At 33.8% G+C, this 20,089-nt stretch overlaps 1 protein-coding gene across 1 annotated transcript; it reads right to left on the reverse strand.

Moving 5' to 3' along the window:
• Positions 1-610: 610 nt before the first annotated feature.
• Positions 611-19,381, reverse strand: LOC112595931. The gene is made up of 4 exons (XM_025341337.1): positions 18,474-19,381; positions 13,874-14,193; positions 4,319-4,597; positions 611-1,353 (listed from the first exon to the last, which is right to left on the reverse strand). Exons 1-4 carry the CDS (start codon positions 18,760-18,762, stop codon positions 1,156-1,158), a joined length of 1,086 nt encoding a protein of 361 aa, XP_025197122.1. The 5' UTR covers positions 18,763-19,381; the 3' UTR covers positions 611-1,155.
• Between the last annotated feature and the right edge of the window lie 708 nt (positions 19,382-20,089).

Raw genomic sequence — 20,089 nt, forward strand, 5'->3', positions numbered from 1 at the left:
ATATAACAAAAAAAAAAAATGACAGTTTTAGGTTTTTTTTACAGTACATATCGTACATGTATATTTATTAATAATAATTTATTTATTATAACAACACTGATTTTTCTTTTTAAGATTTTATGCTTTTCAATAATAATAATAATAATAATAATAATAATAATAATCTAAATAGGCAATAAAATATCACAGACAATACTTAAACAAATACATCAAGTAACATACCTACAAAAAAAAAAAAAAAAATCGAACAAACAGTAGGCATAATAATATACTATATTAATACGAGGACATCTCCGTAAATCTCAAATTCATGAGGTATAACAGCTGAAGAGCTAAAATGTCGGATCTCGCGTAGCGCACTCAACACTACTATAATAATGAAAATGATGATAATGATAATGATAATAATAAAAATAATAATAATAACTAAAATGAATTTAACAAACTAGACACATGTTTGATACAATTATAGGTCGTCGTAAAAACAATTCGATAAACATTTATACAACGTGTAAATAACAGTCTGGATACGCGGAGGTACCAAATAAATAAATAAATAATTCAGTAAATAAAAAATTGTTAACACTAAAAAAAAATATATCTAACTATAGATAGTATATGTTATAATAATATCGATAATAAACGTACGCAGTAGGTAATATTATAAAACGTTTGTACGCTAATGCGCGAGTAGTTTGAAAACAAATTGAATAAATCAAAATCATTACACAAATATTGGCTTAAAATTATTATACTTATTATAACAACTGGAACGATGGACGAGGTGATGGCATGGAGGTGGGACCGGTAGCGGTTGATGAGTTGAGGTGTCTGGAGGTAGAGAGAGGGATGAATGATTTACGTTCGATAATATTAAACATTTAAGCACAATATAAATATTTTAATTATATACGTAATTAACTAAACGTAAACGCGCGGCGTTCGTGTCCGTAATGTCGTATTATAGTAATAATAATATTAATAATATATAATATATGTTATGATAATAAGTGACGTGTGCGGAAAATAAAACGAGTGGCGACAAATTAAATCACAATAATAGTTAATAATAATAATGATGATAATATGTATCAGCGGTGATGATGGATTATGCGGTCAGAAACTGTGGCAGCGGCAGCGATCGAAACGTGTCTATTATCTCTTTGACTTCAGGTATCCGAAAGCCTCGATCACGTATTGGAGGCTGGTCATATACTCTCGCAGTATCAGCCAGTCCCTGAGAGATTGGTTGTCGCGCGAAATTCTCGACTCGATCGGCATGATGTCCCTTTCCACGTGAGGTTCCGGCGTTTCGTTGATATCATAAATTGCCATCGACACCTCGCACAGGATCTGCAAGAAAAACAATTTCAAACGAAACCGTTTTAGTATAGATAGGTAGATGACGACGAAAAAGTTATTGTCACACACATAGATAACGTTCATTATATAATTAAGATTTGTATTTTGTAACAATTGATTTTTTTGCGGAGACCGTGATAAAAATATAACTCTTATTTGTAAATATTTATTCGTTTTGTATCATTTTAATAATTGTTGTAATAGAGTAACCTCTATTTTACCTTTTTATCCTTAATGTACTTTTTCCCCCTCAATATACTTTTTTAATTAATTCGTGAATAATTTTCATAAAAATGTTTAATATTTCTTCAATAATCATATTTTTTAACCAAAATAGGGAAAATTTTATTTTATTTTTTTGTCGTCAAAATAATTTTGATTTATATCGAGTTATTATAAATGGTTTATACAAAGATTATCGAAACACAGGTTATTATAATTTTATCAGTGATGGTTTTGATTATTAAGGGGAAAATATATTTTTTTGTTTTTTTTAAATTTAAATTAAATAAAATCTTTTTAATGACTTATTTTGCAACAAAATCCTAACTCTATTTTATATTATTATGTTCTTGACCATGTTTTACATGTATTATAACATTTATAACACTAAGACGGTATCGTAATATTATAGGTACCTATATAATTTATACACGTAGGTATTTTATTTCGACTATTATTATTCGTACTATTATTATTATTATTATCATCATCATCACTGACCATGGAATTTTATACTTGTAGTTGTAAGAATATAACTGCATTTTATTATCGGGCGAAGTTAAAAATACAATTTAAATACTAATAATTATATTATTAGTACATCATTTAAATCGCCGGTAGGTAGTACGTGAGGTAATCCAGATATTGTATTATAAACTAACACTGTGGCAGTATTTCGGTGCCGGACCCAACTCTTTTCGGTTAGATGAGTAAAATCAAACAATATAATTTGTTTAATTTTTTTCGGCTGCGACTGGTAAATTGTGAGTACGAATATTATGAGGTTTATCATTAAAAGAATACGCTGTGCACATTATATAAGACCATAATTAATTTTAACATAACTCTGCGCCTAGAACAGATGATTTAAAACACTGAATATATTTATAATATTGGCGAAACTCTGTGAAGGTGCTCGGGGCAATATAGACGCGAATTTCAACGGTTCATAATCCAACTGATGGATCTCTAAACATGTGGTATATATTTCGAAATTATATGTTATTAGCAATGCGTGACTTGGTAAAATATTCAAACAACGTTTACAGGGATGGGTAACATCGTATTTATCTATTCTCGGTCTATGTGTCTTACGGCCTATACCGCTCATCCTGTACGATATAATAATATTCTACACATACCTACACCAATTATATTTTAACTGATTAAAACGTACCTATAAATAATAATAAATTACATTTTTTCGCGGCTAGCGTTTATAAACTTATGTATGTAAATGTAATAGCAGAAAGCTATAAGCTGACAATAATTCGAAACGATATACAACCTCTAATGGTTTCGAATCTACATGATTATATTATTACCGTCATCATGATTACACGTATTTAAACGGTTTATTTATTATACGCACACGTGTGTTATTTAAACGGTTAAACGTATTATAATAATAATAATGCAATATGTTAGGTTTATGTGTATACGAAAATATAGGAGGAGTGAAATGTGGAGAATAACTATTAATATATTTATTTTTTTTTAGTTTTGCGCATCGAATGTTAATATTATTTCGTTAGTGTAACCATCGAATTAATAATAGGTATATATTATACGTTTATAGTGGTTTTTTATACGGTGGTTCCAGTAGCGTGGTAGGAAAATTATTATGACTATCATTATTGTAATCGTTATTAATACTATTTTACTAACGTGTAAATTATTTCCATATAATATCATACTAATATTGATTGGCCATATATATTATCATCATTATGGTTCGTCGTAAAAATCACGTTATTATTATAATATTGTAGAAGGAGCACGCAAGACCAGATAATATAATATTATTATATTTATTTTCGACCGTGCAAAAAAAAGAAAAAGAAATCATGTACTGTATATAGGCAGGTATACGTGCAAGCGATCACACATGTATATTATATTAATTATATTATTATTATGTAGGTACCTACATCATAATCATCAAGAAAAAATGTTTTATTTTTTAGCAAATCTATTGAATGCGTATTCTTTGACAAAATTATTTCCAATGTTATATTTTTAAAATATTCTAAATATGAGTAGTATATGTGTAAGCGAGATCTTTAGATCAGTAACGGAGTGCAACTATATACTGGGAGTTTCAACAACTATGCTCAACCCCATTTTTTCATTAAATAAAGAGTTAACAAAAATTTTAATTTTTAGAATTCTTAAAAATACATAAATTTAAATAACTCAGTTTATATACATCACAATTTTTAGAGGAATTATTTGCCAAATAATTTAAAGTAGAAATGAAAGGTTTTAATTTGAAAAATAAAAGTTTTTAATTTCACAAGACACTCCATAATTCTAAAATAGTATAAAAATTTTTTAACAATTTAAAAATATTTGCTTATAAATGTACTTAGGAAATTCAAAAAATTAGATTTGAATAACTACATTATTGAAGAAAAAAGGGGTTGAATATACTTGAAGAATCACTTTGTATGATTATAGAGTTTTGCGCACTGTCTGAATGGTTCGTCAGGAAATAGGTATATTTAAATCAGTCGTTAATATAATATTTATTGTGAGCAACCATCAATCGCATTATATACTATGTATAAATTAAATCATTTTTATAATTCTAGAGGGATTCAAACTTAGAACCGTTTACATTATAAAGCAATGATACTTTAAAGATTACGTGGTTTTACTTTTTTAAGTATATTTTAGATACAATACAGAATATCAACATAATATATACGATCCGCAGAAAATAAATACTTACAGTTTTCAGTTTCAAAGTGGTTTCGTTGAAGTACTTGGCGTACGGGAGCATCTCCCGATCCTGGTCCCACGCCACTTGTTCCAGGCCCACGGCCACGTTTTGCATGCCGACGTACACGGCATGCAGTACATCCCTGAACGTCAGAGTAGCCAGATAGGACTTGCTGAGCGGCACGTCCAACGCTTTAGGCATGTATTTGGACATTTCCAGCCAATCGAGCGTGATGCCTTTCCAGTGTTCGTGGTTTTTCTTTACGTCGACGTGAAACGTTTCGACCACCTGCGCGGAACGGAATAAAAAAAAAAATCACCTCGGTCAGCGTATAATAATAATAATGGTTATAAAGATAATATATATTTACTACGTTTTATTACACAAATGTATTATGTTATATAGGTATAAACGACGACAACGACACACACAGGGAGAGGAGTGTGTCCAGTACTAAACTTTTTTTTCTTTCGTAAACGGACGGGTTTATATGACAATATATAAATATATATATAAATTATGTACCAGCGTGGCGTGCGCAAAACTCTGTCGAATTGTTTCGCTCTCTACGACCGCTGTGCGTATATATATATATTATGTTATCGGTCGTCATATACGTTTTATTTTATATTTTTTTTTGTTTTACCTTTATTTGCGGTTTGTGCGCACATATTATAGCGATTGTGTGTGTGTGTGTGTGTGTGTGCAGAGAATATAATTAATAATACAACGACATCGACGACGATGACCGCCGGTCGGCGCGGCCCGGTCGTCCGAGATTAAAGAACACGAGCGGCGGGCGACGAGACCGCACGACGACCATATACTCACTCTCGCATGTGTATAATAACAATAATTCCTATATAACACAACAATACGACGAGTGGGCAATTGACTTTTTTCATGCTTGTACACCGCGATTACGATGTCGTATGCATATCGTGGTACGGCCTCCGGCTTGCAAAGCGACCGAGGAAAAGTCCCATAAATGTCCACAGCCAATAATAATATATTATTCTTATTATTATTGCCTATTATTGCTGTGGGCAACATAATATATTAAACGCATATTAAATAAGGACGTGAGTATTGCTGTTTACGTATCGTTTTATTTTTGATACTTCCTGTGTACCTACATTATAGATAATCAGTTTAAAACACTCAGTGTGTCTGAAAATATTGAAGTTTTTGAAAAAAACTTTTTTACGTACCTAATTTTAAGACTGCAAAAAACGGTATATTTTATTGTAATGCATTTTTTTTCTTATGTAAATGACGACAAGCAATCTTAATTTTATACTTCGAATCTGAATATATTTTGAAATATTTTGAATTTTGATACATACAAATCAAATTTTGGACAATTTTCACCATGTTAGTTATTTTAAAACTGTTTAAAGTAGGTACCTACCTATTTATAATTTCATCAAAAATTTGATTTATGTACGTCAAAGTACACCAAAAAAATATTCTGTTTTAGGATACGGAATTAAAAATGTAGGAATATTGTCTTCAGACGAAGTAAAAAACTTGAATACTAAATAATGTATTTAATATATTTTCATTTTTAAAAATAATCTTGTTTTAGAACGACTTAATATTATTGTAAAAACAATATTTTTAAAACTTGAAATGTTTTTTTAAATAATAATAGCGTCCTTCGATAAAATAATCACCCGGTATTGATATTAAATGTAACACAACATAATATTGTAGTAATATCGTTTATAATATATGTCACTGACGGCAGCGTCGTATGTTATTATAATAATATCTTGGTCGCACAATACGTGCTAGTTGTAATCGCGTCTGAAAAAATCCAACAACTCGCCCCTGGATCGTGAAGTGTGATGAGTTGACGGTTTGTAACAGTTGTATTGTTGTTGTCGTCGTCGTAGTGTACATTGTCGGTTTTGATTTTTAAGAAAAAAAATAGATTTTTTTTTGTTATTATAAATTCATTTTTTAAATACTTAAATTTGTAAACAATAATACTCGGCGATTTATCGTCCTCCCACCTTAATTCGCTGTATAACATTGCGAGACCAGTTGTTTATAGCTTATATTATACCACTTTATTATATTATATGATTTTTATTCGAATAATAATATATACATAGTTTATGCATAAATATTATATTTTGTACGATATGTACCGTATATAAGGTTCGTTAGAAGTTATATCAAAAAAATATATCTACCTAATACAATCGTTATTTTCCGAATAGTTTTATCATTATTATTTTTTTCTTGGTCAAAATTGTTTTGGAATAGGCGCCTAGCACTAAGGCGATCGATTGATCGGTATCGATGAGCGTTATTGAACGTTGGTAGGATTTTTATTTGTTTATTTTTATCACTACATTGTGCATACTCCCTCCTAGCACTTCATCATCTATACATTACGTGAAATTTATGGCTTGTCAATTTGTACAATGAATAAATTATATGTAAGTTTTTTTTCGACGCGTCCGATAACTTCTTTATAAACGTGACCCCCAAAACAATAATAACAATAATATTCGGTAGACCAACAATGTACTAAAATACTTTGTTCAGAGCGTTAATTCGAAAATATCGCTGCGTCAACGACTTCTAAAATACAGAATACAAAATAATAGTATGCATTGTGACCATTTGGTGCGAGGGAAGGAAATCAATAACGTCTACAGTCTATAATAATATAAAAATCAAACATTAATACGATGATGTTTTAAAATAATAATTATAGGTGTCATATTATAATGTAATATAATGTATGATATATTAACGAGATCACGCATTATTTTAGGTCGAGAGTCTTTATTTTATCAAAATTGAGTTATTTGTCAACAAACTATACCGAAACAAAATCTTTAAGATAGACAATAAATGGCGGTATAAAAAGTACAAGTCTGAATATTGTTATAACTATTAGACGAAAAAAACAATAATTATTACACAATTATATATATACTACATACCAACCATGAGTCAATGCATAATAATATGTTTTAATCGCAACAATTATCACATATGTACATATACCTAATACATTAAATGTACAAGACGTGCGTTTTTTCTTAATCCACCATATAGTATAATTGTGATTTTAGTTTTTAAAACAAACTCGAAACGATAAAAGAAATTTAACCGTCATTCGCCGGGTGTGTAAATAGTATGACATGTGTCCATATGTGTGTTTAACGTAAGCATACTGAAAAAAAGTAATTTTATAACAAATCGGCGAGAACTCGTTATGTCATATTATTATCGTTTTATAATCAAATGTAATATAATAACGTCAATATTTATCTTAATATTCATGTACACACACACACATATATATAATAATCATATATATGTATGTATATGTCTATATAACGAATATTGTCGTTTGAGAAAAATCCAAAACCTAATCGAACGAATCGATATTGATATATTTCTGATATTTGTCAATAACATATGTTAATTTATTATGATCATATTATATTAATATAGTATGGTATTATACTACGATTCGACGCAGGGGCGTGCACATAAAAGAAGAGGGCGGGTAACATGTCCTCCCTTTCGTTGTATCTATTGATTTCTCATCATTTATTTTTGAAATAAAAAATATATATTTTAAATATTTTTTTCTGCGTGATTATTCAAGTTAAGTTGATCGATAACGATAAAGTAATGAAAGCATATTTACCGTCATAATCACAGCGTAATTTGCTTTAAATATATCTAATTAACAAGTAATTATAGGCAAATTATACACGTTTCCCTTACACACAATTCGATTAATAATATCATATTGCCATTATTAAATAGAAACTGCAGGTAAACGCGAGAATACAATTTTTGTTTTTAAATTCATATCCTAGTTATCATTAAAAAAGTTTAGTCCTCCGCTGATCCGATGCACAGTTTAGTATATTATATTACATAAAACCCGTATAATATTATAGGGAAAAACGAAAATCAAAACAAATTATGTTTTGGACGAAAATATTACAGTGCTTTATCGGTAAGTCCGTTGCGTTTGGTCTACAGAGAAACGAAGAGCAACATTTATGGAAAAAAAAAAAAAATTGTTGAACCGAGTCGGCGGCGTCGTTTGAAACACGGTACCTACCTACTAGCCTTCATCATTATCGCGCGGTATTATTGTTATAGCTGTCGCGTCGTAATAATAATAATAATAATAATAATAATAACATTAATAATAACGTTATGCGACCACCGCATGTCCGGTCGCACGGAGAGCTGAACGCGCGATAACCGACGGCGGCGAGCTAAAGCGATGATGTTACAATACGCCATGCGGTGCGCGCGCGCGACGACGGTTTACGCGGAAAACGCGTTTGTTTTTCCGCCGACGCCGTCACCCGAGCCGCCGTATGGACGGCGTGACAATAGTGTAACAATAATATTAATAATATATGTCATGATAACTCTGATGGTCGTCCTGTCCGCGCACGATGAATGAGAATCGGCCCGCGCGCGAGGATTTCGCTGAAAACGCATCCGACGGCGACGGATGGTCTGCGGCCGGTAACCGTCGACCGGCGCCACTCTGCACGTGACGACCGCGGCGGAGGGTGCGACGGTCGACGAAGGGATAGATCGATGGGAGGGAGAAGAGGTCGCGCGCACGCCTTGACGGTCCCGCTGGCCGATCATAATTATTTTTATTTCACCGTTTATTGTTATAATATTATTATCATCATATTTTATTTTTATATTATATAACCTACTCACGACTGCGAGCCTAAAGTACAGAATAATATAATATGTTTATATATACACAAGAATATCATAAACTCTAAGATAAAGACTACTGCAGGTATATTATGTTAAAATTATATTTTAATCAACATGTAGTTTTTATGTTCTTTTATTATGTTTATTTTTTTATATTCAATCTGCCACAACGATGTGACAATCTATAATAATCCTAAATATTGTATTCCTGAAATCACTGGTATAGTCTCTTCCAGTCCTTTAATAATATAGTTATTAAAGTTATTATCATATTATAATTTATAGAAAATAAACTAACTGCTAGGCCTATGTGGTTTTTATGTACGCGAGGTTAAGATTTTGAGAAAGAAAGATTGCCCAGCGACACTTAAAAAACAGTAATAATATTTTTGCATACATTCATACTGTACATGAGAGTTCATAAAAAGAATATTACGACAAATCACGCAAACGTTCACATAATATAACAAGACTTCACGTATAATAACAATGTTTTATATTCATGTGTATGATTTATATTTAATTTTTTTCATACATATTAAATATTTATCCATTACACAGTACGAGTGTGAACATTTCAGATAAGATTTGTGGGGTCCGATGTACAATAATAATTGCAAGCGCACAATTAACAATTAAGCACAAATAAATATTACGAATATATTAGGTATCTTTCCTCTACATCGCAATCGTCCCACGATCGACACTGTGTATTATTTTTATTAACCACTAGCTCCGTTCTAATTAATTGTAGATAGCAGTTTTTTTTTTTTTTGACGACATTTTCTCGTATTGCTACAGTAAATTTCATTCGAACTTTGCTCTCAGCACGTTCCGCGTAAGCTCACACTTATGATCAGAATTATTTTATATGTTTAATCAGTCATTAAAATATTGTATATTTTTTTTTCTTGGCAACCCGTTAATAAGATATAAATCTCTAGTTAATACGTGTTTAATATAGTTATATGTTGTCATCACAGTGTCGAGTAATGATTTATAAAACAAAAAAAATCGTATAGGTGTTGTTCATGTATTCGGTGTCCGTTATCGGCTCATGTGTGATATTATAATATAATATTATATTTCAACCCGGTTTTTATTTTTATAATCATTATTATTATTATTTTCTCATTGTCCCGCCGACGCGACGACTGGTAGTGCAATGAAAACATGACGCGCGAGAATAAAAATTACGTAAACTGCGTTTTTTTTCTTCAAAACCCAGCGTGTGTGACTGTTGACCATTTTTCGTTCTCCCACGTGTAAACACTGCGGCGCATGTGCTCCGAAAAAAATAATATTACTATCGGACACTTTTCGAGTATCGATTATTATACACCACACACACATGACATATCTAGAAGAGATCGAAAATTATCGTTTATTTTTTTTCCTCTAATCGTGTTTTATTAGTATTGCGCATTTAATATTACAGATAGAAAATGATATGAGTCATCTAGAAAATAAACGTATTGAATTTTTGTATAATACGTGCGTGCATATATAAAATATAATAATATTCATAATTATAATAATTATAAATTTAGAATTGCGATAACATTGTAATAGGATTTCGATTAGGTTAGTCTGAATCAAACGCGTTCTAAACAATTAGCAATGTAGAAAGTGTTGGTTTTCTAAGTGGGCTACTATTGAGTTCTTCTTTAAAAAAGCATCTATAAAATAAAAATACGGAAAAATTTAAGGTGAAAAAAATATCAGCAGCTTTCATAAAATATTAGAGTTTATACACTAAAAAAAAAGAATTAAAAAAATTCAATGATGTACAAAATTAGTATACTAAGACTATTTACGAGTATTTATATCATCATCCAAAATCTCAATTGACTAAAAAAATGTTCACTTTGTTAAGTCCAATTATTTGAGGACGTAATTTATGTCACATGACGAATTTTTCAAAATTATATTAGTACATCAGAGCGTAATGAAAAGAAAAATATTATTGTTATTGTTATTTTTATCCCAATAAGACGAATATATGAGATAGAGAAGTTTACCGTTGAATTTAAATCAGAGTCCGCATTATGTAATCATTGTGCCATAGGTGTTTTAATATTAATTTATCATTTGGGCAGTCGAAAATCATATACTATTTATTATTTGTTATTGTTGACCGTTTTATGTAGGTTAACTCGAACGCATTAAAATTTAATTTTATCGTAAACATAGTTGTTGTTTACACGTTTTGTACACGCGCGTGCTTTTAAGATTTTTGTCACTCTCCGTCTTCGTACGTGATAATAAAAATAATGGATAAAATCAGACGCGAAAGGGTTGTAATTATATTGTTATTATGATATTGTTTTGTTCGATCATTTCCCCAGTTGTATAATACGCACACTCAGCAGCAACGGCGGCGTAGGCGGCATATAAACCACGCACGTTCCGGCAGCGGTGATGTCGTAATTTCACGTCGTACTTCGAGGAAAAATAACGACCAACTATACGCTACGATTAACGGAATAAATAAATCGTTTTGTATAGGTAGAGAGCCGTAGATGTACATCATCATAATAATATAACACGTACGACGACGTTTAATGTATTTGTATAATATGTATAATATATATTATATATAAATTACTTGTGTTATAAACTCAGCGATCGGTAGTTTTCGCAACGGAAAACCGATACGTTTCCGCAACCGTCATCATGTAAACACATCGATAATATTCTACCGCCGCGCAGCTGTGCCACCGACGCTTTTTTGTCCCGCTCGCGTTTTCCCGATATTTTCTCGTACGATATAATATAATAATATCATACATACAAAAACTGTTTACAGTGTATATACCGTGGCTCATTGACATATACGCGCACAAACGTGCACGACGGAAACAATAATTTTTTAGGTGCGAACTAATGTATTTTTCGAAGCCGCCGACGACTCGTGTCGTGTTTACACACGTTGTCGTATACACGGCGGCGCATATTATCGCGTGCAGACCGTGGGAACTTGACGTCATTTGAAAGTTTGAAAAAATAAAAACTCTTATACGCACGCGGCGTACGTATTAAAATAAAGTAAAATATAATATATTATTACTTGTCACTATAGGGCAGAGGACTTATAGCCTTAAAATAACACTAGATGTACAACTATGCAAGCACTTGTAAACAAATTAATTTTTTTTTTAAATTTAATTAATAAATTAATATTTAAAATAAGAAATTATAATTTAAGTATTTTAAATATTTTTTTATATAAGTGAAATTGTAACTTTAATCATATAGACCATCAGCGAACCCCATCCTTCCATCTAACAGTGAACAGTAGCGTCCATAATTGGATTTTGGGAGGAGAATATTTCTAAGATTATACTTATCTTCTAATATGAAATATTATGCATAATAATGAAGAAATAACAGATATTGTACATAATGACTTACTATACGACCGAACATTAATTATTATTCTATGTAGATAATAAATATATACAAATAAATATAAATAATAAATATATACAAATATATATAAATATATATCAATATATCACGGTAAATAAAAACAATGCTAAAACCATGTTTATTTTCACTACGCCCTATGGTATATTTTATTTTATCTTATCTAATTCGCATTTTTAAATTCGACATTAAATAAAAAAAAAAAAACAACGTAGCTGTAAACGACGAAATGTTTATTTGCACGTAATATATAGTATATATATGCAATACGTAATTTTAAATCACGGATAAGTAAATTTTAAAGAAGCATTGTTTAAGTGGACAACCCGATGCAACAACTTTACTGTTTTTTTTCTCTGCCGGTTTTACCGATGACACACGACGGCACTACATCACGATCCTACACCTATAATCACGTGACGGTACCGCGCGCGGTGTTTGCGGTGACTTAAACGTACAACCACAAAAATATCGTAGACAACTCGCGGCACGCACATACACACACACATATTCGATCCTATTATTAACTTTACAGGTCATCGAATTCGTAATACATATTACACTCGTATACCTACTCATTTATGTACATTATAATATTTAATATTTTATGTTTTTATTCCGTCCGGTCGGCATTTCCGTCTGCGTGCGGTTTGTTCGCACATGCGACAACAATGTAACTAGTTTTTAACGGACGTATTTTACGGTACCGCCCCTGAAAATATACGACCTCCCAAACACCCGAGTGGCGGCGGCGGCGGCGTTGACGACCGTTTCTAATCGGCCGCCGATGATTTTCTCTCGTTGCCGCCGCCGCGCGTATTTCATTCATCTCGACCGTCGCCGACGCACGACCCCCTCTGCAGCGGCGTGGTTCGACACGCGCGCGCGCACGATACGCACGTGCGGCGGCGCCACACGAACACGTTGTCATCGCCGCCGCGTGCCGCCAGCGAATTACATTAATATGTTATTATTATAATGTATTACCGTTTATACAATCATATCATAATACTATCATTAATATAATTTATAGTGATGCCACCTGTTAATATTATTTAGTAGCTACTAGTTGCTTCTTCACGGCATTGCCGTATCAAATTTAATGCCAGCACAGTAATTTATCCTGTTAAAAACTCCGTGATTAAACGTTAACTAAACTTTATGCGGTATTACGTTGGCACAAATATAGGTCTTATTATAGATAACTATCGTCTTGGATACGAATATATATGTAGATATGATATGTTTAAATACATAATTCTAGATCTGGAACTAAACCGTTTATACAACCCTTGTAGATACAATTTATAATGCGCCGGTTATTTTATACTTTTCCTACCAATCGTTAATTAATCATGTTAACATAATAATATAACCATAGTGTTTTAAAGGTGTACTTACGAAAGCACCGGTAAACTGTTCGGCGTGTGTTAGAGCCTGACCGGCAGCCACGACGATGCCGTGAATGATGTCCTCTTCGCGCCGTGTCGTCGAATCCGTTTCCGATTCCATCATCATAATATCGTGGCCAACGGCGCTGCTTATCATGGCGCCACCACCACTACCGTCATACGACAAAAGCATGCCACACGGGTTATGCCAGAACGGCGTACCGGACGCGATTATGGGATGTGGTGGCGTCGGTGACGAAGACTTTGACGACTTGGTAGGCGCGGACATGGCGCAGGGAACTAATATCAGTCCAATGACGAACGAACCGGCTGTAAAAAACAAAAAATAAAAATAAAAATAATGAATTAAATTTTAATCTAACGCGAATTTATATTGTGTGGGTGTATACAAATAATGTATCCGCATCATTTATAATCATATTATATACTTCAGTTATCTACCGAATTGTGATGAAGAGTAAGAAATTTTTAAAGACCAAATCCGCGCTTGGAAAATAACTACCGAAATGAACACGGTTATCTCATAATATATATAACTCATTACTCAACATTATATATATAATTTATGTGATAATACCTATAATTATTTTTTAACATTATATAGAATGATTCATCAAGCATGCTACCTCCTATTATTATTTTTTTTTAACAATTCATACAAATTCTACGACGATTCAAACTTCTATTTTTCAAGTGAGCATCCTTTTATTTTTAACTATAAATTCTAACGAATAGTTTTTCAGTTATTAGAATGTTTATACTGAGGATAATAGTCCTTAAAAATGATTTTAAAAAAATATAAAAAACATTTAATATTGAATCTAGTATATATTACAATTATAAATTTTGATATATGAATATATTATACATATTACAACAGCTTTCAAATCACCATCATAGTCATAAGAGTTTGTGTATATTGTAAATGTATCTATATCTACTTGAGGAATTAAGTAGTAGAAAAACCTCGATACGTTGAAAACACGCGGATTTCAAGTAGGTATTAAGTATCCCAAAACTAGAGTTTTAACGACGGCAACGTTATCGAAGAAGAAAAATGGGGTGACCATATTATATTATACTCGGTGAATCACTGTGTAGGTACATATCGGTCGTAGAATCTCGTCGACATTGCAGCTCTTACAGCCCGACACACCGGATCGGTATATAAACATGCACACACAACACGCGCGTACACTGATTATTTTATCTCGGTCTGGCACCCCCAATTTGGCATTTACGTGTAGGTACTCTGCGCACGCTGATACTGCGGACCGGGGTGGTGGCGGCGGGAAAGAAACCACCGTCGCGTCTGCACCGTGCCCGCCGGGCTGTCTCCGATCCGACCGTCGCGGTCGTCGTGGTCCATACGTGGTCGTCGCAGCGTCGAGCAGCGGCAACAGATCTCTCACACACGCAGCACACATTACTGGCTAATTATTATCGTCCGGCCGGTCGGTCGTTTGCGTGTGGTATTGTTGTCGCGCGGGGACCACACACGCGCGATGGTTTGAGAGCGCGAGCGCGCGCGCGCGACGACGACAACGACGACGACGTCTTTGGCCGCGACGGTTGAGTATAGGTATGTACAAGAGGGACGACGGAGACGAAGACGAGTAGAAGACTATGAGAGAAGGACAAGGAAGACGAACGAGGAAGACGAGGACGAAGTGGAGGAGTAGTTGTAGTAATATAGGTATATTATAGTTGCAGGTAGGTTTTTTTTTTCGCATCGATTATTTATTATTATTATTATTTTTTTTTTTCATTTTGTTTAGTATAACATAGACGCGACGGCGGTTTTTTTCTTTCGAAAAGCTCGCCGAGCAATTAGCGAAAAATTCACGGCAAACCAGCGATTTTACAACGTTTTTTTTTTTCATCTTAAATCCCGTGCGATTTTGCTAACCCGTTTGCCCGATCACTACCACTGCAGGTGATGCGATGGGAATTATTATAGGTCTTCGATAAGTATACATAATATTATATAGGTATATGCGTGTGCTATACGTATTTGTACCTATTTGTCAAAGCCGTTGTTCATCTCATCTCGTACATTATTACAACAACATCAGTTGTACTTATTATTGTATATATATATATATATATATTATATGTATTATAATTGTATATGTACGTATACGTGAATCGGAGGAAAAAAATGATATAATTGTAAATTATTATCCTCTTAGAAAAACACCGTTTTAAAGTAGGTACGTATATTATCGTTGTAAATAGTGCTCGCCGTAAATATTTTTCCGATAATATATAAATATACATATATATCTACTCTGCAATCGTATATTGTATTATCATCGTTGTATTATCGAGTATTTACAACTAATATATACAATAATACATTGTACATGCTACTTTATTTAAACACAGCAACTGTTTAGTTATTGTTGTCGAAAATGACCCACCTTATTAGATGCCATTTGATTAACCGATCGTATTACACCACCGATGGTGTCTGTAAAACATAAATTTATTGACCACCATGAAAGTCCAAAACAAAAAACCTACATAGTTTAGAATTTTGTTTTAAGTGGCCAAGATTATTTTTTTTGTTATCATGCGTTATTATGTTATTGTGTTTGAATTGAAAGTGCGAATTCTGCTTATTTTATATGAATATATGGCAATATAATAGTGAGTAATTTTTCTAATATTATAAATTATACCTATAAAAATACTCATAGGTTTTCGAAAAAAAACTTTGTACGTTATCTATTGAAAATGAATTGAGATAAAAATGTATTACATAATGAGTAATGATCTACCTATTTCAAATAATAATTATTCCTAAAATATTAAAACATTCTTCCATACATAATATGCATTAATTAATAATAAAATAATTGCCTTATTTACACTACAATTTTAATTTACTAAAATTATAAAGAAAATATAAACATTTATTTTTTTTATTTTTATATTCGGTTATGACGTATAAACAATCTAATAGAAACAAACAAAACATCATACTTAGAAAATTACTTTATTATTCAAACACAAAACATATTTTGTTTTTATTTTAATAAAAAATTATAAAAAATTATATTTTATATAAAAAATTCAATTTTTTCTACGTATATTATTAATTAAAATTTATAAATGTGGTTTTGAATAATACAAATTTAATCGTACCTATAAATGAATTCAGTCGGATTCGTTGGGCCATTAGCAATTTGAACAATCATATTTCTTGAATAATTCGTTTACATCTCTAATCCAATTTATACTGTTTATAGTATAGGTACTAGTGACTATAGCATGTCATTGTCGCAGACAACACTACACAATATATCGCTATCACGAAAGACACAACGACGTCGACGCGCCGCCGAGCGACGACTGAAATGTACTGTGAGGTACACATAATGTACGATATAAAATTTTTCATACATAATTATTAATAGTTCATTACGGAAATATTCACGATAAATCAATAACTTTACATGTTATCGGCCGGCCGTGATTTGTTTTATTTTCATTTGTTTTCCATTAAGATAATTAGTGCGCACACGTCATTTTATTTCTATGTAATATATAGAAACACCTCATATACATGTAATAACCAAAAGCGAATGAAAATCACTTAACATGGTACTCAAAGCTTATCGAGTAGTAAAAGTATGTCAGATGAATATATATATAATATAAATACATATGGATCGATTACGATCACGCAATAACTTGTGACAAATAATCGAAAACCGTAACCACTGTCGAGCGTTGCAATGTCGCATGCAGTAGCTGTCGATGATTAATATATTGCCGCTTACGTGCACTTTCATAAATTTACGAATATAATGACAATACGTATATAATATGAGTTTAAGTTCATAATTTGGATATCAATGAAAATCTACGGTTATAAAAAGTTTTTTTTGAGACGAATCGGACTTATTGCTACTGACGTAGTTAGTTTAAACACTCCAAATAATAATAAAGAAACGAAGACGGTGATAGAACGTGTACGCTGCAAGTATACTGTGTGAAGACTAAGGAGGCAACAATAGAGTCGAGAGATTAATGACAAAAAAAATTAATGTAAAGAGCGTGTTAATATACGATTGTTGTAGTCGCCATCGTCATCAATTTGCGGTGCGAGGTAAATTTTCGATCGGCTTCGGACGAAATGCAACGGTGTCGTTTGCCGATCGCACGGCTGCTGCAGACAAAACAACATTGCACGTGAAAGAAATGATAACAAAAAACGCTAACGTGGTTCGGGTGATCGCTCGGATTTTTTATATTATTATTATTGTTAGGTATGATAAATTATAATATTATACGTGCAAAAGTATTAAATTATTATTATCATTCGTCATGATATAACAGAATTATATTTTATCATGATATTTTTCTCTATTTTTGGAGAAAAACGTGTCGCACGATGATGGTTTTTGAGTACGGCACTGCAAGGACTTCAACGCGAAAAAAATACTTGTACCGCCTACGCATTTAAACCTAAACTCAAGGCTATTCGACGGAGTGTACAAGATGATATTATACGTCTAACAACGTTGTGGCATAAGTGCATGTAATTATAAAATAACGACGATTCATCGCCGAGGACTCACCGATGAAAAGCCGACAAGAACGGCGGGCGAAATCGAATTTCCTGGGGGCAGTTTGGCCGCGGTTCATCTGTGACGGCGTCCGACGGTCTGGCGCGGTCGCCGCGATCGGCACCGAATGCGTTCGCTGCCTGCAGTGTTCTCGATAACAACCGACACATCCGGCACCTCCGTAAGACTCCATGAGGTCGTCGGAGGGCGAGTCGAAATGTTGGACAAATATGAAAATCCGTCGAAAAACGTATTCCGACGAGAATATTAAGTACGTCCGACCGAACTGATTACGGTTCATACAATAATGATATACGTATATATCATATGTCACACACGTACCGAGAGAGACGCGTCGTTGTATTGTGCCGGCGAGCAAGCGGTGTCGATATACGAACGACGATAAACAAAAATAATAATATAAAAAACGATCGGAAAACAATAATAATAAGTCAATGTGCGTGTGTGTGTGTGTATGCTCGAGTGAGTGTGTGTGTTATATCGGACGAACTGAAAAGTCTGTTTAAAAAAAACAATATGCGATCGATTCGAATAAAATTTAAAAAAAATTAATAATAATATTGAATAAATATAATAGTGTGAAAACTCGCGTGCAGTGTTGTACGTGACGACGTCGACGATAATATTATATTATATTACACATTTATGCGGATGACCACCGTCGACCGAAAACGATCAACTGAGATAGCCACCTGACTCCGGTGGACATTTAAGTCTCGACGGTGGACCGAGCGGCGGCAACGGCGGCAGAAGCGGCGGCGGCAAACGTAAGGGCGGCCCGCCGGGCCCCCCACCCGCGTGACCGTGGGTTTTCCACCCGGCCACCGGTTGACCAATGGTGACCTGTTGAACGGACCGGAGGACCGGCCCAAGGCGACCGGGGGTTCATTCATTCAAGACGCGCGCACGCACACACACGCCAACGTACACGCACACAGACTCGCGCGCGGCGCGTTTTGCGCGCTCCCCTCCGCCCGCGGACGACGGCGGCGGCGACGACGACGACGACGACGCTGCCGCCGCCGCCGCCGCGGAGAGCGCGGACGGACACGCGGTGACGTCAACGAACGATGACATACTGCTCTGTCGCTGCTCGGCGCCCGCGTTCGCCACAGTTGTCCTGTCACCACCGTACGGTCCTCAACACGCCGTGGGGGTATTTCCCGTCACTGCTACAACAACAGACGCCGCCACCACCACTACCACCACACCACCACCACCACCACCTCTACACTGCCGTCGCCCCGCGATCGGCCGGCTGCAGTGGCGGTCACGTTGTCGTACGACCGCCGTCGGGGATGATGGCCACGCAAATAATGTTATTATTATATCTGCAGCGTGTGATAACAACGCGGTACGTTGCACCCGTGCAGCAGGCACGTGTGTGTGTACCATATACCGTGCACAATATTGTCGTCCGGTGGATAACGTCATCCGTGTGGGCTGCTGGTAGGTCTTGGCGGTCGCTCTAAGTTATATGCGTTTATCCCAGGTTTTATAAATAAGGTTTACAACAGTTTTCGAGGGAAAAACATGCCCTGCTGACACCTGCATTTATATATATATATATATATATATAAGTGTATAAATACATAGCAAAGTCTATA

The sequence above is a fragment of the Melanaphis sacchari genome, unplaced genomic scaffold (genome assembly GCF_002803265.2).
Source record: "Melanaphis sacchari strain LSU unplaced genomic scaffold, SCAv2.0 Contig2_pilon_pilon, whole genome shotgun sequence".
In the NCBI taxonomy this organism is placed as follows: domain Eukaryota; kingdom Metazoa; phylum Arthropoda; class Insecta; order Hemiptera; family Aphididae; genus Melanaphis; species Melanaphis sacchari.